Source organism: Crocodylus porosus, unplaced genomic scaffold (assembly GCF_001723895.1).
Source record: "Crocodylus porosus isolate Cpor-Errol unplaced genomic scaffold, CroPor_comp1, whole genome shotgun sequence".
Taxonomy (NCBI): domain Eukaryota; kingdom Metazoa; phylum Chordata; order Crocodylia; family Crocodylidae; genus Crocodylus; species Crocodylus porosus.
The window spans coordinates 69510413-69535010 of NW_017728949.1; the positions used below are offsets into that span (position 1 = coordinate 69510413).

Consider the following 24598-nt stretch of genomic DNA (forward strand, 5'->3'; position numbering starts at 1 on the left):
GGTTTCAGCCATTTTCAAACTGGTTTATCTGCACTGAGCATCTGTTCTGTTGCAGGTTTAAACCAGTTTTTGATCACTTGAACCAGTTTGTGTGTAACGTCTGTCCCTAGCCTAACACAACACTAAGAGTCTAAGAGGAAGCACAATGCACCTTAGGAATATTAATGATGCTCACAACAACACAGCACCACAGACAAATTCTCTCTCTAATGTTTCCTGTTTTACAGGGGAGCACACCGAGGCACAAGAGCTTAAGGGACTTTTTTGAATTCTCTAAGGAAATCTGGGGCAGAACCAGGAACAGAACCCAGATCTGCTGACATTACATTTCATCACGAATGTACCTTTTCTCACCAGTTAAGAGGAGCAACAGATTATTGTTGTAAATTAACTTGACCTGAAATGTTGCATTTATAGTAGCACCTCAGTAGTACTAGGCATTATTCAGACAAATAGTAAGAGAGTTCCTGCCCCAAATAATTTAAAAATCTAAGTCTATAGAGTAGACTTAGGCTGACTGGAAAAAAAGAAACAGAGACATGGCCCAAGGTCACAGAGTGAGTTAATAACCAAGACAGGAATAGAATCCACGTCTCCCGAGTCTGATTCGAACACCCTATCCATTAACACATGTGGTCAATTTTTAACTCCAAGCCCTGTCTTGTCACTGATTTGAGATATTAATTCATCTCTTTCTTTCTTGGGAAAAGTACAGGTCATATTCAACATAGTTTTCCCCCCGCTCTGCTGATAAGAGCCAGCTTTCTAGACATTCTGCACAGTAAATTACATGACTTAACATGCTATATTTGTCTTTGTGGATCAGATTTCAGTTGTGATGACAGGTGCCAGTAAAATCGTACCAAACACTAGAGGTCACTGAAAACTCTCTGGTAAATGAACACAGTAAATGAACAGGTGGAAACGCTAACTTAAGAGTCAAATCTGTCACTAACCTTTAGTTATGCTGAACCAGAGCATGTTGTCATTTTTCAGCTTGAGCTTGGATGAGAGGAATACTCAGTAGTACCACCAGAGCTTAGAAGGCAGCACCAAATATATACTGTAATCTAGGGGCAGACGCCAGCTGAAACTTTTATAAAACTAGAAGAAAGAAGAAACAAAGAACCAAGTCCAGAAAAGCAAGGACGTGGACAAGACCAAAGTATGGAGTCAGTGCCTGAGATGAAAAGGTAAGAAACCTTTAATACAACATTGCAAAAGTGTAGTGCAAAAAATTAAAATGATAGGTACCAACATTATGTCAAAAAGAAGCAAGACATAATGGCTGCCTCATTTGTTCTCTACCATTGACTCATAATGTGACCAAAGGTGTCATGTTCCCTTCCCATGCCTCAGTTTATCCAGGAGGCATTGTGGCTATAAGAATAGAAATGTTAATCATCAAGAGATACTAAACTTCATCCTTAACCAAGGTTAGGCTATGAGGAAGTAGACACTACAGCTCTTTGTCCTGTCCTCAGAAGCATTTGATATTGGTCGTTTTGAGAGAGTGTGACAATTATGCTCTTAGAGGATCAGCTGGGTCAGCAGGACACTGTAACATGGTCAACAAACTGGCCAGTGCATTTCCCCCCTGCTCTGACCCATGGAGAGCAAAACTATTAAATAAAGGGTACAATGTTATGCAGTCAGTTTTCAGATCATATTTTATATTAGGCTGGTTTTTAAGAAAATGCCCATTTACTGGTATAGGTAAATAAGCCTTTTTTTTTTCCTTTTAAATCTATGCAACTTCTTCCCTGTAGCCATTATTAATCTTAGAAATCATACCATGTGGTTAAAGTCACAGGCTTGTGGAAGGTTTGGTTGGAAAGTCTAACTTGGTGACTTTTATACTGGGAGGTACCTACCTACTGGTAGGTACACTACGCTTGACTCAAGGCACTTGGCAAGTTGTCTTAAGATAGCTGGAAACGTTTGACCGGTCAGAAATGAAGTACTGTATATATATTTGGCAGCCTCCCTGCTGACCTGAACTTAACTTTCTCCTCCTTATGCTGGGGAAACTATCTTGCTTCACAGAAGTTAAGTGGAAGATTTATTCTGAAAATGATCTTGCTCATTTTATCAAACTGAGCAAGTAAAAGACAATAGAGTAGGTGAGGAAGTAAATGGAAAGTTAGCCTGTGACCACCCTGGAGCTGATGATATGGATTTCAGGTTTGTTTGGTGAACTTGCAATTAGTATCTACAACTTGAGAGTAAGAAGCTGTTCACTTGTGATTTTAACTAAGATTTCTTGCAATACTTTGCAGCACCCTTGATCTGTGAGGTGCTCTGGAGTACCCTACACTTTCCAAGCCTTCATCAACCTAAACTGTGTGCAATTTGGGCATTTTGTCACATCTCTGCTCCCCCTTTGCTAATGACAATATATACACAGTTACTTCTAGAAAGCAGAACCTTGCTCTTGAATTCCTCCCAAATATATTTTTATTGTTTAGTGTTTCTGCTAGTGTCTCCAATGGGAAGTTATGGGTGAATTCTCCTTTTTGCAATCTTTATTTCCTGAAGTACTTTCTAATAGCCTGTGAGCAGGAGTCAGTATAATAAAACCTACCTGAGTCTCATCCTTGGCAGTGCTGAAACAGTGCTGTAAAGGGCATCCATTTCATCCCTCTCTTACTATCTCTCTCTCTTTCCTTTCCTCTCCCAGTGCAGCTCAACGTATGGATGTATAAACAATTTATAGCACCATAAAAGTAGGTAAAAACCTCGCCATAGAACAGTTGCTTCACAATAATTGCCCATGTGCACCCAGTTACCCCATGGTAAGTGAAAGTTAAACTGCAGTGCCATAGCCCTCTTCTGTTGAAGGTTAAGTTTCTAGTTTACCTCATGTGCTGTGGGCAAAAGAGACTGCACGGCGGGCACCTGCATAGAGCAATTAGTGCATGACGGGGTCTCACACCCTTTTTTCTCACAGTAAGTTCTTGTTATGTCCATATCCTCAATTCCATTGTCATTCCACTTGGCCATGACTCCAAATTTACTTTGCTCATCACGTCTACTTTGCTGCACTTCACATATCCTCTCCCATTTATACAATCATTTAAATCTCACCTTCACTTTATAAGTGAGAAAAGTGAGCCAGAGAGATTCACATGTGACTCATCCATACCCACCCACAATAAAGTAAAAAGCTAAAACCAAAGGAAAATCAGTCCTGGACTTTGAATTGGTTATAACAATTTATTGCTTCGAACCTAGGAACCTTGTTCTGAAGTCAATGGTAAAATGTATGTTGAATTCTGTGACATCATTGTTACTTCTGGTCATGATTAAAGATCATGAGGCACATGTCAGATCAGGTGAGCTAGCACCCTGCACTGATATTGGCTCTCCATTTCTTTAGAAGATTCACGTACCTGGGCCTATTGTGTAAATCTCGAAGTTGGTATTAAATGCATTTTGGCCTTCATAGGGAATTAGCTGACAAATGAAGTTGATTATTTTTATCCTGGTATTAATGCACAGTTAGTATTGACGATAAAGGAAGGAAGATTATCTTGGAATTTTTTCTGCAGTTTCTAGGCATTTCCAGTGTCAATGTAGGTTCTACAAATAATTGAAAGGTTGTATTTTCCGTACAGGAATAGGTTCCACAGAATGAACTTTGAAGCAGAGATTCTGACAGCTCCATGCAACAATTCAGGTATTTCTGAAGTAAAGAAAGGTTACTTTAAAACAAAAACCATGTAGTCTTTTACTAATTAAAAACATGTCTTAATCCATTTGGAAACAGATGTTGAGATGGTTAGGAAATAGGCTAAACTGGTTACTGTTTACACGCATGTCAGTTTGACAGCAACTCAAATTTGCTTGTGGGCATATTTCAAAGTATTGGAATGGCCTGAGACTCTGCTAGATGCACTGGGGTGCCTACCAGAGTAGGGAATTAGCAGCTCTAGATGCTTTAAAGGACATGGATAACTGGACCAATGACACAGAAGATCTCAGTGTGTGTCTTCCATAACTATGACACAAAGGTTTCCTAATACCCACAGCTCACTAAGTTCAGAGCTCACACCAGTCCAAACAAGATAAAGGGGGGAGGGTGATATTCTGTTGAATTATTCTTCCATGCTTGCCTATTCATTCTAGGAGAAAGATGGTTATTTCCTTCTGAATAGTATCCACACGGTGCCACTATCATGTATAACATCCTACACTCTGAGATGCATTTCTGACAGTGAGATGGACAAAGAAACTCTGTTCCTCATCATCTTCAAGAGGCAATACATAATTAATAGGAAGTCCCTTATTTTATCATCAATGAAATATAGAGTCATTTTCTGCTTCCAGCAGCTTCCATTGGAAGTCTCTCTCAGTTGACGTTCAATAATAATTTTTGAAGCTCTGTGTGTTGCCAATGAAGAGATGATAGAAATAAATTACTGGGAGGAATATTGACTTTTTCTGCCTTATTGCTCACTATGATGATGTTATTGAAGGTAAGCAGGCTGTGTATGTGCGGTGCCATAGATTTTAGTCCTACTGTTGCCTTTTGGTCTAAGTAAGCCAATGTTGAAGGCCTTATGGGGCTGTTTCAGTCAGGATGAAAAATCACTTATAGGATGCAGGTATATTCTATAGTATAATTTTGTTTGTTTAGGAATAAAAAGATATACATGAGCTCTTGTTTCCCTAAAGCCAAGGAAAAAATCTATCAACAAGGCATTTCCTTGCATAAAAATCCCAAAGCTTGGCAGCTCCAGTGAGCTGTGGCCAAATAGTTTCATAGTTGTTAGGGGCTGGAAGGGACTTTGCAGATCATCGGGTCTAGCCCCCCTGCACTTAGGCAAGAAAGACTTCTGGGATAAGATGACTCCATCAAGATGGGTATCAAGACATTTTTTAAAGATCACCAGGGTGGATGACTGTACCACCTCTCTGGGGGTAGTGTGATCCAAACCCTCGGCACTCAGCTTGTAAAGACGTTTTTCCTTGCTGTGCAAGGGTTGCAGATATATTAGCTCCATTCTGCAGGTGGGGCAGTGAGACACTGACAGATTAAGCCGTCTCTCTACACTAGGAAGTTTTGTCAATGGAAATTGAAATCCACTGACAAAAATTTGCATGCACACACAAAGTGCTTGAAAGTTGACAAGACATCGGGTCTGTATTGCCTGAATAACACCACCCCCCTGAGCTCTTAGCCAACACATACAGTCACTGACACAAAGCTTTGCTCCTCTCAGCAATAGCAGGTCCCCAATAGCAATCCCATAATACCATGTGCTTGACTGCTGTCACCAAGGTTTCCAGAACAAACAAGAGGCCCCTTTGAAATGTCCCTTTGTTTCGGAAAAGTCTCTTTCCCTATGACCAAGTGTTGCAGAGAAATGGGCTTTGAAATCCCATGCTCCAACCTGGAGAAGAAAGAAGTGGTGGATGTACTCGGCATTTTGGGAGAGAGGCCGTGTAAACACAGCTTGTCAATAAACGCAGGAACATATGTTTACAAGGACATAGAAGAGGACAGTGATGAAAAACAGTGTTGAGCCAAGGCCCGGACATAACACAGGAAGATCTTGCAGAATGAAAACGTTGGGCTTATGCCAGTCACTTGGCCCTTCTATAAAGAGCCTTACTGCATACTTGTCTGAGGACCTAACCTCCACCCAATGAGAAAGGACACTTCCTGGGGTCCTGAGGAGGGAACATCTGAAAAAGCCCCACAGCGGGAAAGAGGTCAAAGCCTCTTTGAATGAGGAGGACAGAGATACTCACCTCCTTCCACCCAGAGACAGACTCTTCAAAACGGAGAACAGCCAGAACCAGAGCCAGTGAGAAAGGTGAAGACAGACGTAGTGAGTGTTGTGATGTTGCTTTCCCTCTCAACGTGTGCTTGCCCTCCACTCATCTATTCCTGCTTCCCCTCCACCCCCCAGCTCCCATTTGAAAACAATAACCCCACCTGGGCACACAGAATACAAAGTGCAAGTTCTGGTGCTGCCAGTAACTGTATGGGCATCTGTGCCCTTTCCCTTTCATTGGTGAAGCAAACTTTCTAGGTAGAAAACAGGGCCAGTATACGAGTCTGCCCCCAAAGTGATGTTTCACTGCATGTGCAGTTCTCCTGGGCCAGTTTCATATCAACAAAGGACAGAGGAAAAGTGGACTGTCCTCTATGATGGCCACCCTAATGGAAACACAGAGCCACTGTTGTTATGTCAGATAAAATGCTTCTTATTGTGTTATACATTTCACTCTGCTAGCTTAAAAAAGCACAGTCACTTACATGCATAGGCATATGATAAAAAGCCCCCTAGCAACATTTTAAAATAAATTAAAATAAATGCTGGTATGATTTATTACGCAGCTATGATTTTTTTTAGGGTGCATCCCAATGAACACACACATGTGGTTTGCAATGCCTCAAAGCAGTTTGAGGTCCCACAAACTACATGCAATGCATGTGCACCTGTTCACTGGACTGCTGATTTGCAGCATGGCAACTTTTTTTGACACCAGGAGATCCCAGTGATCTCCACTGAAAAAAGTGGTGCGTGCAGCCACAGCCTGTGGCACCAGAAAGGGAGCCTGGCCAGCCAGAGTGGCCAACTCAGCACTGCTGTTGCCTTGGGAGGTCCACAGGACCCCAGGTAAGGTGGCTGGGGCCAGCACAGGTGATGGCCTGAGCCCCTCTACCTCACCTGGGTCACTTTGCCTCATGCCTGAGCACATGTGCAGGGGTGGGCCCAGGGACGTATTTGTGCTGCTGCTTTTTGTCCCATGGGAAATGCATGCTCCTTCACGTGTGCAGTCATTAGGACTCACCCTTAGAGTATCTTTCAGTTGCAAATCATCGTAGCAGGTTCTAGTTATTATCCATGTGTTGAGCTGCTCGGAGTCCACAGACAGTCTGTCCACCTCCACTGTCATCCCACTGGCACATCTTTTAAATATCATACAGCATGTAGCAGCAACAATGGGATTGTTTGGCTTGCCGAGGTTTAACTAGTCATGGGACATCTCCAGTGCTTCTGCAAATGCTCAAAAGCATACTCAGCTGTCATTCTGTGTTTGTTTATATGGTAGTGAAACATTTCCTGGCTGCTGGGACAGACTGTCACTATATGGCTTCATGACTGGAGATGTCAAATACGGATGCAATGGCTCTTCTGGCAGGAATGGCCCTCTCTGCAGCTTCTTGGACAGGGAAGAGTGATGGAATATGCAGCTTCCCTGGCCTTTGTGAGAGCATGTTTCATTACCCTCATGCCTGCTCATTTGCACCAGCTCCGAACTACATCTGGACTCAAGATTTAAGAAGGACCTACTTAGTTGCCTGGCTGGTCATGAAGAACAAAGGCACAGTCTATTCCCAAAATAGAAGTAAACTTCCATAATCCAAAGGTCTTGGGAGGCTTCAGAAATATCCAAATAATCAAGGTGTTGGATAAATCTAATTCTTTTTTCAAATTAAATTAAATTTGGGATTTAAGTGTGTTATGTTTCCTCAGAGAAGTCACTACATTATTCTACCATGGCTCACTTGATGACACTTAAAGTGGTGTCAAAGTGATGTTCATATTATTCCTGAGAGGATGGGGCTTAGTCAAAAAGCATTCTTGAGACCAAGTTGGTCAGCGTCCCAAGCTATAGTAAGACTTTGGTGCCCATTGGGTGTTCTGATGAGGGTGCACCTGTCAAGTCTTCGCTCTTCAGAGACCTCAGGCAGCTCAGCTTCACCCTGGCAATGGCCCGGTTATTAGAGGTGCATGAAATGGGATTCAGATTCGGCCTGAATTGGGGGACAGTGATTTGATGATTTGGATCACTGTCCCGATTCAATTTGGCAGAATTCCAAATCTGAAGATTTGATGCTGATTTGGGGAATCAGTGATTCGGCCATAGACACAGGTTTAAATGGTTTTTTTTACATACCTTGAGGTATCAGGTGTGGTTTGTGAATGCAAATAGAGCATCCCACAGGAGTGCCGGGGGGATGGGGAGGCAGCTGCATGCTCAGCAGTGGACCCAGAAGTGGACTGGAAGTACTTCCGTTTCCACTTCTGGTCTGTTGCTGAGTGCACAGGGGACTGTCCCCCACCCCCCCGTGCCACCTTGGCTTGGCAGTCAGCTGTGGGGGGATCCCAGGTGCCCCCCCCCGACACAGGAGGCACAAGTCTCTGAGCTGGGGGGGCAGGGTGGGGGGACCCCCATACACTCCATGGCAGACCCAGAAGCAGACCAGAAGTGCTTCTGATCCACTTCCGGGTCTTCCAGCCAGCGTGCTGGGGAGCCCCCCCCACGCTCCCATGGGCTACTCCATCCACCCCACCATCACAGCGTTCATGAGCCTTCTGATACCTTGAGGTATGTAGAAAAAACATTTAATGCTGTGTCTATGTCTGAATCACTGAATCTCTCTGAGTATATCCGAAGGGTTCCAATTAGATTTGGAGAGATTAAAGCATCTCCTGATTCGATTCAGATTCAGAGATCTGGCCACGGAATTGGGCTGAATATCTGCTGAATCAAATCAGTGACTGAAGCTTCACGCAGCCCTACCTGTTATATATTCAACACTGGATCCATTACATCACCACTCACCAGTGCACCCGTCTTCTGCCACAGTCATGCAACATTTTAACAATAGAGAACAACTGCTTGCAACATAAACTGGTCTTCTCCATGTGCTGGTAGTCTTCTATTAGCTACCATGCAGCTGGTGCCTCATCCCAGTGCTACAGGAGCATCAGTTGGGTGCAGTCTACTCAGGATCTTTGGCCCTGTGACAAAAGTCAAGTACTAGAAAAGAATCATTTTCTGAGTCAAAGATTTGGGAGCTTGTCAAACAGAAGTCCAAGCCAGTATGAGAGTCATGTTCAGGTTACACATAATTCTTGCTGCTGTTTTGAAGCTGCTAACATGCACAATCTGTGTTTTCTTTCAAGAGCTATACATGATCCCTACCATGAGAAGCCTCACAGCAGAAGAATATGTACAGGCCTTTAAGTCATTCTTGGATCACTCGACTGAACATCAATGTATGGAACAGTTCATTAATAAAGAAATGCCCCAAATACTAGCCAGGTAAGAAAGATTTCCATAAGACTGTTAAAGAGGTGAACAATTGCATTAGTGAAGTGGGATACAAATAATACTAAATAATAATTTAGAGGCCCTTGACTGCCTTCATTATCTTCATCCATTCCTGTCTGTCGTGTACTTTCATCCCCCAGTCATTCACATTTATTGGTCTGACATTACATCATCTAGCCCTCTTCATCTTGGTCACCTGGGTGGCCTTCCCCACTCCTGTACCTCAAGCAGCTGTTTCTTTCATGTTCATATCACTTCTATTCTTTCAATGTGGCCCTGCCCCTGTAGGTGTTGTGCTATGATTCCCTGTGCCAAGGTTGTGTCTTTGTAGAACTGATATTATCCTTGCCAATTGATGTAGTTGGCTCTTATGTGTCATTTGTGAGTAATGGGATCATACTGTGCACCAAAGATTTTCTGTAAAAGTGTCCTTTCAAAACAATGTAGTATCTTGTTTGCTTGTGAGAGAACCCAGGTTTGACTGCCAGAGATGACGGCCTGACTATGGTTTCATAGACTCGCACTTTAGTTTTCCTTGGGATGAGCCTGAATGGCAGGAGCTTGTGCAATGCAAAGTAGACTCTATTAAATATCTTAGAGGATCTTCTCAGGGATGAAGAAATTTTCAAGGCGTTTGACTTTTAAAATCCCTTATAGCACTTTTTAGAAAGTTCTATTAGACCCATGCTATTTCAATTAATGCACTATATTACTTCTCAGCTTGTGGCATAACAAGAACTAAAATCTCATTTCCATACCCATACCCTTTTAATTAGATGATTTTCCCAGGGTCAGAGCCTCAGTTTAACCATTTCCCCAAACCCCCTTTATTTACATTTTCAGTGGACAGACGGTTTGGAACACCCACACTCACCTTCAAGTGTTTTTAAGAGAAGAAAGCCAATTACCTTCACTCCTCATTATCTATTAATAAGCTTTTCAGAGAGCACTACCTGGCTTTTCTCTTAGTATGTCATGGATTTATCACTAATACATAGGCTAGTGACGAAGGGAAAGCTGAACCTTTCTGCAGGTCAAAGAAGAGCAGCACAATTTCCTCCTTACTGCTGCCTCTGTTGCTTTCAAAATTTGCAGGTCATTGCACAGGTGGCTTTCCCAAGAGCAATCAATGGTTTTTGAGTTCTATTGTGGGAGAGTGACAGCAAAAGAAAATGGTGCCATTTTATTTATATGGCCTTTTTAGGTGCCAAGAAATGTCACTGTCCAGAAGATCCTGTTGACTGCAATTGGAAACTAGCAGCCCTTAATGGCAGAACCCACAAGGGTTTAGCACAGGGGGAACAACCATCCAGAATCAGCAGAATAGCTTGAGAGAGGAAGAAAAAGGATACTGGACTCCTCTTCCAAAGAGGGGAATGGTGGGATGTGGCCATGAATTTTCTGAAGGTGGTGAAAGAGTCTAGAAATACACAAGTGTAGACAGTGGGGCATGCACAAGCTAGTGTTGTAGCCCTGGGTGAGGTAGGTTAAATCCTGAGATGGTTTATGGATGAGGGAAGGGCTAAAGATGGTACCAGGTGTATTAGTGGCTTGGAGGCAGAGTCAGGATATATACAAAGGCTGGGTAGGTGGTCAGAAAAGTGTGTAGTTTGTGTGAGAAGGGGAAAAGGTGGAAAGGGAGGCAAAGGTTGAGAAATCTTGGGTCTGAATGTGAAGGGTTTGGGATGCACAGCCTGCTATATGACCCTAGAATATCACACAGGAAATAGTCATTAGACTTCTCTTCAGTGACAACGAGTAATGGCAGCGGTGACTTTTCTCAGGAAGATCTTTTACGGGAACTGAACTGTTGTACTCTAGATATAAATTGCCAGCGGCATCAATTACTTGATAACTCTAGTCTAGGGATACTTTGTTGCACTAGATTCTGGCACATCATTCTCCTTGGCTGTAAAAATATTTTTCATTGAATGCAAATGAATGACATTTAATACAGTAGCCAACTGCCAACTGTACTTCTCTACTTTGAAATATGAGTCAGCTGTTGGTATGGAGCATATTCATGCAGTGCAGTATAGTACAGGCACAGCTATGAGGAGACCGTCACATTTCTAGGTCAGTTTAGGTGACAAGCTTCAGTGAATTCTGCAAAAAATATACTAAATCCTGGGATATTTTGTTTCTGCATTAGCACCAATACCATGCACTTTAATAGATTTAACACAGAGACTTGGTCTTAACATTATGATTGAATAATGCATTGTATGCATTTATCATTTCAGTCTTGGAAATGGAAAATCCACTATAAATGTTCTGGGAGTTGGAAGTGGCACAGGTAAGATGTTTAAAGCTAATAACAAAACTAATGTACTACACCTGTGTTTCTATTTTAAGGATTTGGTACATTATAGAAAGTCCTGTCAAAACATTGAAAAAAATAAAGAAAAGTATGGAAACTATTTTAGTATGTCGAATTTACAGTGAAATAGAAAGTGAAGGAAATGGGGACCTGAATCAACAGTTAAAATAGCCTTTCTTCATTAAGCACCTGGATTCAAATCCCTATTTATCTAACAAATGAGAAAAATGTGTTGACTTTAGTTCCAGTTCTAGCTGTACATGTTGAAACAATGCAGTTGATTAAGGCTGGGGGGGGGGGGTTTGAACATTCCAAAGTTTATTTTTCATTGAAAATGGACTGTAATGGAAAATGTTTTTGGAGCAAAACCTCATTTCTGATGATTTTTAAAAATATACTATTTTGGAAAACATGAATTTTTGGTATTTTCAGATATTTGTATTTTTAAAAACTCTGGAGAAATGTCCAGATTTATTTTTCTCTCATGCAAAGTTAGGAGAAGATTGAACAAATTGAGAAAAGTTCATGTTTTCAGAGTCATAATTTTCATTTTAGAAATAACACCTTCAATTGTAAGCATTAAATTCTTGCTCAAGACTTCCACCTTTAAACCTGACACTTTCTCTTAGTTTTTATTTGCTCCTTTGAATTAGAGACGGTAACAGAGTACATACTTGAGGCTTTGTTTTTCCAAAAATTGAGAAAATGTCTGAAAAAGTAGAGGGAAAAATGCACTATAAATCTTTTTGGGGGGTGGGAGCAGGGCACAAGTCTAAAAAATAAACTCTCCTATGTTTTCTTAGAGTTTAATGCCATTTCAAAAGGAAAAACCATTACCTGATAGGGACATTTCTAATGAGGACTTATTTTTCTGTGAAAAATTCTGTAAGGAAAATATCCATTATCGGGACAGCTGTTTTATGAAATGCCTTCACAATTTGGCATGACTAGCACTCCACTCAAGACTGTCTGGGGACTGGAAAGCAGAGGTTCCTCTGCTGTGGTCCAGAGTGTTGATAGAAAGATTAATTATGAGCTCTGACCTTTTCATGCTAGGAATCTTATGTCACGAATACCAAAAAAGTGAGTTTAGCACACTAGGTTATTAATGGAGGCTGGTTACCTACTCGCTATCCTTGATGGCTGGTGGTGACCCAGATCAAGTTTTCTCAGTCATGCAGTGTTTTTTCACAGTTGGAACAACTATCAGTAACTAAACAGTAAATTCCAGATTTCTGATAGGTTTGAGTTATCAGAATGGCCTCTTTCATTTGAACTTCACTCCTGCTTCATGAATATTTTCATGAATTGATTGAAGTTGATGTGTAGTACCTGATTCCTTCCAGTAAACTTAAACAGCTAGATTTATACAAGACTGGGAAGTGAATGAGACCTGGAAAATCACATCTAACAGTCACTGAATCTGTCACTGTTCATACTGGTACAATGACGTGGCTGTCTCTGCCACACCCCCTTGCAACTTCCTAATCTTGAAGACTGATCATTTAAAGGCTGACATGTTCAGGAGTCTTACGGAGAGGTTAGATCACATTAAAAATGGCCATCTGATCTAATTTAGTTTGCCCAGGTGCAGACGTTACATATAATCAATCTAAGATCCGAACAGAACAGACTGGTCTACAGAACGGCAGAACCCGGTTTAAGATAAACTTGGATCGATGTACATTCAAACTTAATTGATCTAGGTTAGATGGGTGAATGGCACTTCTGTACAGTTACCTGCACAGCCCCAGGGCTGGGAAAGCCCAGCCATTGCCCCAGCCCCAGGCTGTGCTTTTCCTACCTTTCCCCTGGCAGCAGCCTATTTTTAGCCCCCTGGCCCCTCATCCCCACCTGTGAAGCAGTCCCACCCCTCAGGCTCCTAAACCCCCTATCTTGCAAGCTGCTTCAGGTGCTGACTTTATCAGCATTCACCACTGCTGGAAACTAAGGAAGTAAGTGTCAGTGGGAAAAGGGGCAGGAAGGATGGGGGAGACCAGGAGGCTAAAAATAGCCCCAAGACTCCCTGTAGACCCCCACAATCCCTCCTGCAGATCCTACCAGGCCCTCCATCCCCCATGGAACCTATTTGCACCCCTAATCCCTCTTGCAGATCCTGCCTACCTCCCCATCCCCTACAGACACCACCTGACCCACTGATATGCCTCCTGTGGATGCTGACTGCCCCCCCTCCCCGATCCTACCTGTTCTGACTGCTCCAATCTCTCCTGGGGTTACCATCCACCACTCAACCCCTGATCCCTCCTACAGATGCCATCTGCTCCCCATATCCCCTCAATCCCTCCCACAGATGCTACTTGAACCCCCAATTTCCCATTGACCCTACTTGCACTCCCCACCCATCAACACCCTGCCACTAGCCCTGCCCATCCTGATGTACCTTAGATTGGGTAGCCATTTTTAATGTGATCTAACTTCCCCCTAACCTCCCGGATGTTGGTGCTTAGCCAACAAGAAGAATAGGGAACTGATTATAACTAGGATGAAACTGTATGAGATGAAGAGATGAAGGAACGCTTTGTAAAACAAGGAGAATAAAGACACCAAAATGAAAAATAATAGAACACAGACAATTAAAAGCAAGTTTCAGGTGTAATTACGTAGTTTCCGAATCAAAATCAAATCACAGTGGAACGTAGAACTGGCCGCGCTCACTGACCACCTAAAAATGCTTTAAGGAATGGCAAACAGCTTTTATTTGTGGCTTTTTCTGTTGGTTTGGGGATTTAAGTGATTACCAAACTGCACAGTAAATAAACAGCATTCATCAGCCTGCAACATCTGAGAAGCATTCTGCTCATGTTTACAGAAGCAGTGCTACACATTTCATAAGACATTTTTGACCAGTCCTGAGCCATACCCTGGCCAGAATACAGCAATCAGCATCTCTCTTCCTCATCAATGAACTCAGGTCAAAATAAAGTCTGAACTCTAGCACACTTGGTCTCAGGTCACATTTGTAATCAACATATTCTTCACCTCACATGTACCTCTGGAGTTACACATGAGACAAGACATTAGTCAGGATTGGTAAATGCAGCAGTCTGCCCTATATCTGTGTCTATATGTATTTATAGAATATGTCAACATACAGTTGTATCTACCAGAGACACAACTGTCATTACCTAGAATGTCTCTGCTTCATCTGCATGCACTTCTCTCCCAGGGACCAGATTCTTTTGGAGTTCCTTGGGTCCATGCCTGCACACTAGGGGCACATCTAGATGAGTGTGCACATGTCTGTTGTGACATTTCAAACCAGTTTGGCATGCTGAGAACAAAAAAATGTTCCCCGTGCTATGTATTTGCATCACGGGCTCTAATTTGATACCTGGATTTCCAAGTATGAAAAAACCCCCACCCCAGAAAAAGGGTTCTGCAGTGTGCCCGGAGGCAGGCTGGGGCTCAGACCTCCAGAAGCACTCTGGCATCTGGCCAGAGCATCTCTATGGTACTTCTGCTGTCCTAGCATGCTGCGTTAGTGTGTGGGGCAAATAGAAGCAGGGCAGGGCTGCAATGTAAGTGGAGTGAAAAACAATTAGACATTAGGTCAATTGACTCCTTCAACTGCCTGAATAGTAATGCCACAACTGTTGCACTTTAGACCAGGAGTCAAAATAGGGTGCACCTATCTTGAGTACTAATAGATTCTTGCTTAATATGTGCTGAATTGAGCGGGGGGGGACACTGGTTTTGGGAGAAAAGGTGCGTGTTATATGCAACAAAATATGACACATTGTTCACACAATTCTACAATCCAGCCTCTTTCCCTGCTATTAGAGTCCAACACTTCTGGCAAAAGAACGGAAGGGTGGCTTATCCCCCTCTTGCCGTTGTGTCATCATTTTGAATGATGTGAAATCACATAGGTATCACGTGCAGCCCCAGTGGAATCTATTGACCAGAAACTTCTGTAGAACTTGTGTGGACAACACCGTTGAAAGAACCAGTTACCTTAGGATAAATAATTACTCTTTTGTCCAGCTTGCTTAGAATTAAGCGGATAACTAACATTGTTTATTTATCCTAATTACTTTGATTGGTTTGCCATGTAACCAAGTAAGTACCACCTTTAGTAGGTCCCATTACTGCTTAGCTTTCATTGTTTCTATGTCCCATTATTCCTTGTTCCATTACATTTTCCTGTTTATACTATGCAAACTGCTTGTATGGGGACAGCGGTACTGGTATTTCATAGATTTCATAGACCTTAGGGCTGGAAGGGACCTCGGAAGATCATCGAGTCCAGCCCCCTGCCCGAGGGGCTGGGGTCATAGGATCCCAGCAAGATAAGCGTCCAAATTTCTCTTGAAGGTGTTCATTGTAGGTGCTTGAACCACCTACTAGATTATTACTATAATTAGATTATATTTTACTGTAAAAAAATTAGAAAAGGCATGATTTTTGATCAGATGATATAATAGCTGACTGCTTCCTAATGGACTTCTTTTTTGACATTTTAAAAGTATTTACTATGTATGTATTGTCTAGGTGAACAGGACTTGAAAATGATCAGGATAATGCAGGCACAGCACCCAGGAGTCTTGATTAATAATGAAGTCATAGAACCCAATCCACAGCATGCTGCATCATACAAAGGTACGGCGCACATTGTTAAGGCAAGAGGATGCCTGTGTTTTGATACAAGGTAGTTATGAATATTAACCTAGGTGGTTTTGGGGTTTTTTTGGTGAAATTCATGTTTCTTTGTTTTTTTACTTTATAAACAGCATTAATTAATAAATCTCCTGATCTTCAGAATGTCTCATTTATTTGGCACCAGATAACTTCCACTGAGTATGAACAGCAAGTGAAAGAGAAAAATGCACCAAAGAAATTTGACTTCATACATATGATTCAGGTAAAGAAATATTATTTTAATACGATTTTTGCGGTTGTAAAACCTTCTGCTGAGACAGGACTGCACGTCAGAAGGTTCTGAGCACTGAGGGGCACATCCTGCTCCCCTCCCCACTTTATAGACATTTTAATAACATGACAGATTTTGTTTGATTCAAGCCCAGCCTGAGTCTGTTATATCCAAAAGTCATTACTATCAGGCTTTTGGGCTTTTCAGTGGCCTATCTGAAAGAACATGGTGATTACGAATCGGGTCCCAGTGGGCACATGTTCTCAGCAGAAAATCACAACAAACTGGTACTAATCTCTGCAGAAGTTAATGATGTAGTGGGACTAGAAAATGAACATATTCTCTCACAGAGATTTTCCCTTAGGTCAGTACTGAAGGCTGCCTTAAAGCTCTGCTCTTGGTGGTGAGCTAAAATCCGTTGTCCCAAAACCTACCATTGAATCTAATCACTGTGGTGCCTGAACATTAGTTTTATCATCCTCCTTTGCTGATGTCACTGCACAGTCCTTGGAAATGGGGACGATTTGTGCAAGGTAATAACTATCAATTGTATTCCGCAAAAGAGAGAATTACTGGCTGAAATGATCACTATGTATCACCAGGTACATTCTCACATGCTTGGAAAAAGTCATACCATCATCTTCATTTTACTGCAGGATGCCTTGATTTTTATATTGTGGTTGCTGTGGAGAGTGTAGAACTGGGTAACAATTACTACATGGCATTCATACATCCTGAGTACCCAGCAGCCAGCTTGGAGTGTGAGCAAGCATTCTTGCTCTGTGTGGCATCCTGATTTTTAAGCAGCATGGCTTTGATTAATAGGGTGTTTCACCCTGTTTCCTTTGTTCTGCAGGCTTATTGAACTGCATACTAACTCTCTATGCATTATGTAGATGACCTTGGGATATAACCATCTCTCTTTGAAAGTGGCATTAAAAATCACATCCATCCTATTTCTTATGATTTTTTTATTATTCGCATTGCAGTAACATTCAAAATGGTATTCAATTAGGCATAAAGGATACAGAGAAATATGCAGTGTTAACTCCAAAATATTTGCCATCTGTAGGTGACAAAAAAAAATCACAATAAGACTAGGAGGTACCACTCTGGAATAGAGCTGTGCTCCACCTAGTCTACAGTCATTTCTCTGACAATTCCCAGTAAAGACTTGGCAGGAAAAGATGCAAGACCCCTTGTAATAAGATCACCAGTAAGCTCTGTGAAAACATGTAACTGTTCCTGCCATCACTAATTAATTATAATTAAAAATAAAATGCAACAAGTGAGAGAAAAAAGTAATATTAGTCAGATTCTGTTAAACTGGAACACATGGGAACATCTGCAGCCAGCCAAGGGAATACTGCTTAGAGCGAGCTGCCTACAAGAAGGCAGGCAATTAGATACCAAAGGACAGGAGTGCCTGGTGCAGCAGTAGCTCTGCTGCCACAAGACAATAGGGCAGTGCCCAACTGGACAATGAGGAAGCAGCAGTAGCGGTAATCATCAGCTCCCTTGGAAACTGGATGGCAGCTCCTGATGAGCAATCCCTGCAGGCGGTGGGGAGAGTCACTTGACCTGCAGGGGACAAGGCTTAGGAAGCACAAAAGCCCAGGAGTTGAGTCAGGTGGCCAGGGATGGAGCTCTGCCCTGAAAGGACTCTTCATGAGTGACTGGCTCAGGCTGCTTGCCCTGAGGATGGCAAGCTGCCCAGAGAAGGAGCTCTGCACTCAAGGACCCATGGCTGAGAGATATACTGGGAACTGACTGCCATGAAGACCACAAGTAAGGAATTAAAGGCTTACCGGGGTAGGTTCCTGATATAGCCAGTAGGCTTACAGTTTGTGTGGTGGCCAGGGTGCTTAAATTTTGGGTATAGTTATAACCAGAGGACAGGATGGCACTGGTAGGAGAGGTTAGGAGGTCTCAGTGGTGCCAGAGTGGCATGTGACTGTGTCGGGGAGCCCTGCTAGGGCCCAAATCACAGAATAGGCTCTGGCCAGGGGAAGCAAGCCTAGGGAAGAGTGAGAGACTGAAGCACAGTGACCCAAGGGGCAAGCCCACGTGGGGCAACAACTGTGGCTAGTGGCCTGTAGCCCAGAGGGGCAGAACCCCAGCTTGACAGAGGTGAGAACTGGTGCCAGGAGCCCATAGCCTAAAGTGGATGAGAACAAACATGGCTAGAGAGCCCACAGCCCAAGGGGTTAGAACTAGAGCCAGGGGCCCATAGCCCAGAAGTAGACAGAGAAATAGCAGCTTGAGCTCTAGGATGGGCAGCGACTGAGCCCCAGGGGCAGAGACTGAGAAAAGGCAAGGAGGCCTGAATGAACTGGAACAGAGATTGGGGGCTGAGTGCCCAATGATGAGTGATTGGTAATACCTGGCGCGGGGGGTAGGGGCATGGTTGTAGGGGAGGCTGAAGGTCATAAAAGGCCCATACAGCATCTGGTGTCCTGTGGGGTATGTACAGGAGAACTATTTTAAATTTTTCACTGGAAACTTTGAAGAAGATGGTTTGGTTAATTATAAAACTTACGCATTTGGTGTTTTTTTCCATGTGTTTATGTTGAAATCGAAGCTTTCGTTTTATCTGTTCTCAAATCTACTTCTTTTTCTTTTTCTTTCTTTTTACCCCTTCTTTTGAATTAATAGGATCATAGCAAGGGGCCTCACAAGGTCATCTGATCATCTCGTCACCTGGTCATCTAATCCAGGCTCATCCCAGGCAAAAACATTCCAGCCAGGTGTCTATCCAATGTGCTCTTGAAAATTTGAAAGGATGGAGACTATTATTATGGTCTCTAACTCTTCTGGGTAGCTTGTTACAATACTTAACCACCCTTATAGTCAGAAAGTTCTTCCTAATCTCTAAATTTTCCCTGCTGCAGCTTGACGCCATTGCTCCAAGGTCTCTTCCCTGTGAGAAAGAGGAAAGTCCCTCTCCATCCTCTCTATAATTTCCCTTCAGGTATTTGAAGACTGTTTTAAAATCCCCCTACAGTGTTCTCTTCTCCCAATGAAATAACCCTTAGTTCTTCCAGCCTTTCCTTATAAAGTAGTCTTCCCAGGCCTCTAATTATTCCAATTGGTCTCTGTTGGATTCTTTCCAATCTATCCACATCCTTTTTGAAGTGTGGGGCTTAATACTGGACACAATACTCCAGTGCTGAACAGGGTGGAAGATTCACTTCTCTTAATTTGCAAGTGATACTCCTGTTAATACAACCCAGTATGTTATTGGTCTTTTTTTGCAGCAAGAGCACACTGGCTCACATTCTGCTTATAGACCACTATAACCCCTGGGTTCTTCTCTGCAGTACCGCAGCCAAGCCTGTCATTTCCCAGCCTGTATTTGTGCAGTCAGAGACATAGGAGGCTGCTGGAGCATGGTAACTGCCACACTCCAGCAAACTCAAATAATCAAATGGAATTCCAGTGCATCGGAGCAGCCTCAATGCTCATGTATAGGCACTCGTAAGGTCCTTTCCAGCCCTACTTCTCTGTGATTGTTTTAACATACAATCTACCAAATGAGCTCTGTACAGTCACTTTCCACCTTTCTGGCAGAAGTACAATCAATCAGTCATCCACAAAAAAAATCCCAGTGTAGTCTTGAACTCAGTCAAGCAGCACCCAAGGTTCTCCCTAATGGGTTGGCACTGTTTAATCATTTCTTTCCTACTACTCAGAATTGCAACCTAAACCTGCTGATTTAAGTAAAACCCAACTTAAATACGCTCCAGCACTGTAGCTTGAATATTGGTTCTGGGTGTGGTCAGTGCTCCTAGGACAGTGCAGGGGGCAGTTATTGCCAAATGGCAAAGGAAAGACCAAAACACTGCAAGGTCTTCAGGGCTAAACTGACCTTCAAGTCAAATTATTACAATATAGGAATGTGGGAATGAACAGTCTATTACTGAGCATTTCCTCACACCTGATTTACAAAAGTCTTTAATGGTCTTAACTTGTGAACAGTTCATCCACACCTCCACTTTTCAGTATTCTGGTTCCTACTTCCCTTAACTTGTAAATGCAGCAGAAAATTCAACGGAGTGAGAGAGAGAATGGATCTAAGGTGAAGCTAAAGCAATTGTTGTGGTGTGGCAGGGGCTATTCATCTGAAAGCTGCTTTCTATGAAATAAATGTGCGTAGCATCGATTGTGATGAATAGTAATGTAGGAGTTATCCAAAGTGGAATGCAGGGTCTTGAGGAGCCACAGAGGTAGATTATGTTACAATGGGCAAAATTAATTAAGCTGTTATGCAGGGATGATGACAATAGCTTAGAAAGTCTGGAACATGCCTTATATGAAGGGATTTATAAAACTCGTGCACTGGTAGGGGACATGGATCTTGCTGAGATTCTTTTCTGATTGTGGGTCTGAATTCATAATCATAGGATGATGAAAAATGCCAGAAGAAAATATGCCAAAAAATTGTAAAAAAAATTCCTTCATACAAGCCATCCTACTCTCTGTTACAGAGTCTGATTTGCTGTTCTGTTGCTGGCCACGACAGAATCCCTTGTGGTTGGTCTGTGATATCAATAAGGGGATGAAAATGTTCTGGCAGTGATAACATCTAGGTAACACAATGCGTTAACTTGATTTGCACTGGAAATGGCAAATTGCTTTTCAAGTAAAGCATTAAAATTATATTGCCTCCCTGGCTGAAACAATCATTAACCTTATTTTACAAGGTTAACTTGTCTTACAAGTGACTAGTCCTGTAGATCATACAATTAGATAGTAGGTAATAGTAGTTAGTCATGTTTCTTTAATATTTTACACCGTGTTTAAGTTTGTGAAAGAGAAATTTTCAGATGGATTACCTACATCGACACACATTCCCTCCACTTTTCCCTGGCCAGTTCTTCTAGGAGTCACTCTCCAGACCATCAGAAAGAAAATTTAGTTTGAAGTTTCTGAGCTGCAACACTCTGGAGACATATACATTAGCAGAGCTAAAGGCCACCCACCATCCTGGATAAGGCAGGAAGAAAGACAAGACACCAGGGATGTGATTTAAGTGGGCTGTGGCTTTACTAAGCCAATGCACCAGAGAACTATCCAGTAAAAATGGGTACAATGCAAGCCATCTTTCCTTCTTGTTAGAGGCTTGCTCTTACCATCCTCACCAGACCCAAGTTGGGACTATCTTCTTCCTCCCCACCCCCCAACCTTGCTAGTAGGGAAAAGAGAGTTGTCTCCTCATTGTCCCAAACATTTGCCCTACTTGTTTGTCCTAACTGGATCCCTCTGCATCTATACTCTCCTGCATTCCTCCTTTCCCCCATATTACATTTTTCTGTCTCCAGCTGTGTCCCTCTTTCCTCTAACAACTTTGCTTGTATGCTCCCTTACTCTCTTGAGCACCCTCCTAGTTATGTGTCAGTTGTGATCAGTGATTCTCAGACAGGCTGCTGTGGCACCCTGGGGTGCCATGAGATTTGGTTTAGATTGCTTGCTCTTTTTTAGGGAGCGGAGACCAAGTCTGTTTAATAGTTTGTACAGAACCTAGCACCATGGTGCCCCGAACTTGCATTGTACCTTTGAGAACTATTGAATTGTATCAGGTCTGTCGTGCAGATAGTCCTCTAGCTTGTCACCAACAGTGATCAGCACCATCTGGTAGTGCCAGATGGTACAGGAAATTGTGTTATTTGCAAAAGTGCAACAGCATGCCTTCCACAAAAGTCTCCTCAAAATCCCTTGAGTCAACTTAAAACTCAACCATATCATGATACATAATCAGTGATAACAGGAAATTAAGGATTGTGCTATTTTTATGTCCAGGGTATAGTTACTTAAATACCTTCTGACCTTTCTAAAATGTTTGCATAAGTAGGGAACATAACACTATGCTCAAAGTCCATTGAAGTCAATAGAGGTCATTTAGTTGACTCCATGGGCTTTTGATCAGGCCCATAGAACTAAATTGGATTTTCCTTGAACTTACTGAATACAAACATGAGAGTTTTGTGTGGAATAAAAAAACCTGTATTTATGAAGACAGAAAGCAAATACACTTATACCTAATGCACAGGAGATAAAAATAGTTTATTTTAGTCAGAAATGGAAGCTGAAGTTAATTACTATCAATAAACAATCTGTGGCTAAAGCTGCTAATTTGATCTTTTTGCATGTGTAACCAAAGAGATAACAAGTAGAAACAGAGTAGCGCTCTTGCCTCAGTATATGCCTCAGTCCACTGCCAGAATACTGTGTCCAGTTCTGTTCTCCATCCGTCAAAGGGATGTGGGAAGCTGGAGAATGAAGCTTTAAATGTTATGGTAATTAAACATCAAAACAATTTACCAGGGGGCATTCACCACTGCTTGGCATTTGAAAAATGAAATTAGATCTCCCTCCAAAAGATGTTTTAATCCAGGTTCTGGAACAAAAGATCTTTGGCCTACATATACAAAATGGCACACTAGAATATCATAATGGTCCCCGGGGTCTATGAATCCACTAATCTAATGTAATATATAACTGCTCACAAATATATGCCATTTTGGGGCTAGACCTAATGGTTCAAAAGATCCCTTCCAGTCCTAGGTACCTGTTTGTTGTGTACATGTTGTTCAGGAAAGAAGTTAGACAGAGGCAGAATTCCATAAATTGCTCATTTGTGAATCTCCCCATGCTGATTATCCATTGAGGAGAGATTATCTTTTATGCCAGACTTCATCACATCATAAATGTGGTCAGCTTCATCCAGTGTTGGGTGATTCAGCTCAGCGTGTGTGTCAGCAATCAGATGCTATGATGAGCACTAGAGAAAACTTCAAGACAGAGATTGATGTATTCAGTTCAAGGATACTCCTCTTGGATCATCAGTGTGATTTTTCTCATGCTTCTCTTCCCACAGTCCTTCAGTTTCATCATGAAATTTAAACCTCTTTGTTCTCCAAGCATTTACATGAATGTTATTTGTGATGAGAATGACCGTGACATACCATCTCGATATAGTGCAATGAAATGAGTTAAGCCTTAAAAATGCCCCATTGCACTGTAAAGGCAGGATGACGTAACTGTGGCTGTATAGCTGTTTGTCACTTTTTTGTGATTTGTAGATGCTTTACCGTGTGGATGATATTACAAATACCATCAAGTTTTTCCACAGCTGTCTGGACCAAAATGGCAAACTTCTGATCATAATTTTATCAGGTAGGATTTTTTTTTTAAATAAGAGATGTGAAATATTAGATCAGAAATACTTGTCTTGCAGATTGACTTAGTTTGCTAATATTTGAACATTTTGGACTTGTGAAACTAACCTTTCTGGCACTGTGTTCAACAGGTAGCAGCGGATGGGCCAGCATATGGAAGAAATACAGGCACTGCTTGCCCTTAACTGACAGTGGCCACTACATCACATCTGATGACATCAAAGATATTTTGGAGGGAATGGGAGTTGAATACCAAGTGTACGATTTCCCATCTGGCTGGGATATCACCAAATGTTTTATTGAAGGTGATATGACTGGGGGTCACATGATGGATTTCCTGACAGGGACTAAAAACTTCATGGGCACTGCACCTCTTGATCTTAAGAAGCGCCTCCAAGAGGCTCTGTGCCAGCCAGAATGTAGCCATAAAAAAGATGGAAGCATCATTTTCAGTAATGATTTGAGTATGATTGTAGTCAAATCCTAACACCGAGGAGTAGATGCTGACATTATTTTCATCAGACAAGCTGCATAGGGATAAGTGCCAGGCTCGCCAAGAGAAGAATCTTAAAAATCTTTTGTGTGATGCACACCAAGTAGAAAATCTTCCCCCAGCTGAAGTCAGCAGGGGCTTTACCATTGACTTCAATGGGCCAGGATTTCACCCAAAATATTTAGTCTAGTCTGGGCTTTGCATAATATATTTTAGGAATGGAACCCTACTTTTCTGCACAAGATTCCTCCACAAACAAGTATTATAGCAGATGTTATATATGAAAAACACTAGAAACTTGAAAAAAGGAGAAAAAATATACCAAAATTCTGCCCGTACAGTTTTTATTATGCTTGTATCATGTGTACAATGTAGGATGCTACATGTTTTCTGTGTACAGTACCTTTACCTTTCTAAGAATTCAGTAACCATGTTGTTTTCAGAATAGCTATAACCCATACCTGAAGAAATATGTATTCTGTGCTCTTTGATACAAAAGTCTATGTTTTGTTCTTTATATAGACATAATATGAATTCTGATTATGGAGATGGGACTGCAAACTAACAATGAGCTTAAAAAAATTCCAGAAAAAAGTAAAAAGTTTCTCTGTTTTAACAAGAAAAGTAAAAAAGTAAAA

The 24598-nt window shown here is 42.0% G+C and overlaps 1 protein-coding gene across 3 annotated transcripts; it reads left to right on the forward strand.

The window, feature by feature from the left end:
• Positions 1–926: 926 nt before the first annotated feature.
• On the forward strand, positions 927–24598 carry LOC109323218 (carnosine N-methyltransferase 2-like). Of its 3 annotated transcripts, XM_019554674.1 has the most exons (8): positions 927–1193; positions 3618–3679; positions 8931–9069; positions 11322–11374; positions 15911–16018; positions 16150–16280; positions 23372–23465; positions 23599–24598. In XM_019554674.1, exons 1-8 carry the CDS (start codon positions 1168–1170, stop codon positions 23952–23954), a joined length of 969 nt encoding a protein of 322 aa, XP_019410219.1. In that variant the 5' UTR covers positions 927–1167; the 3' UTR covers positions 23955–24598. The 3 variants fall into 3 exon arrangements, with proteins under 3 accessions (XP_019410219.1, XP_019410220.1, XP_019410221.1); XM_019554675.1 differs by lacking the exon at positions 3618–3679; XM_019554676.1 differs by lacking the exons at positions 927–1193; positions 3618–3679 and adding an exon at positions 6742–7365.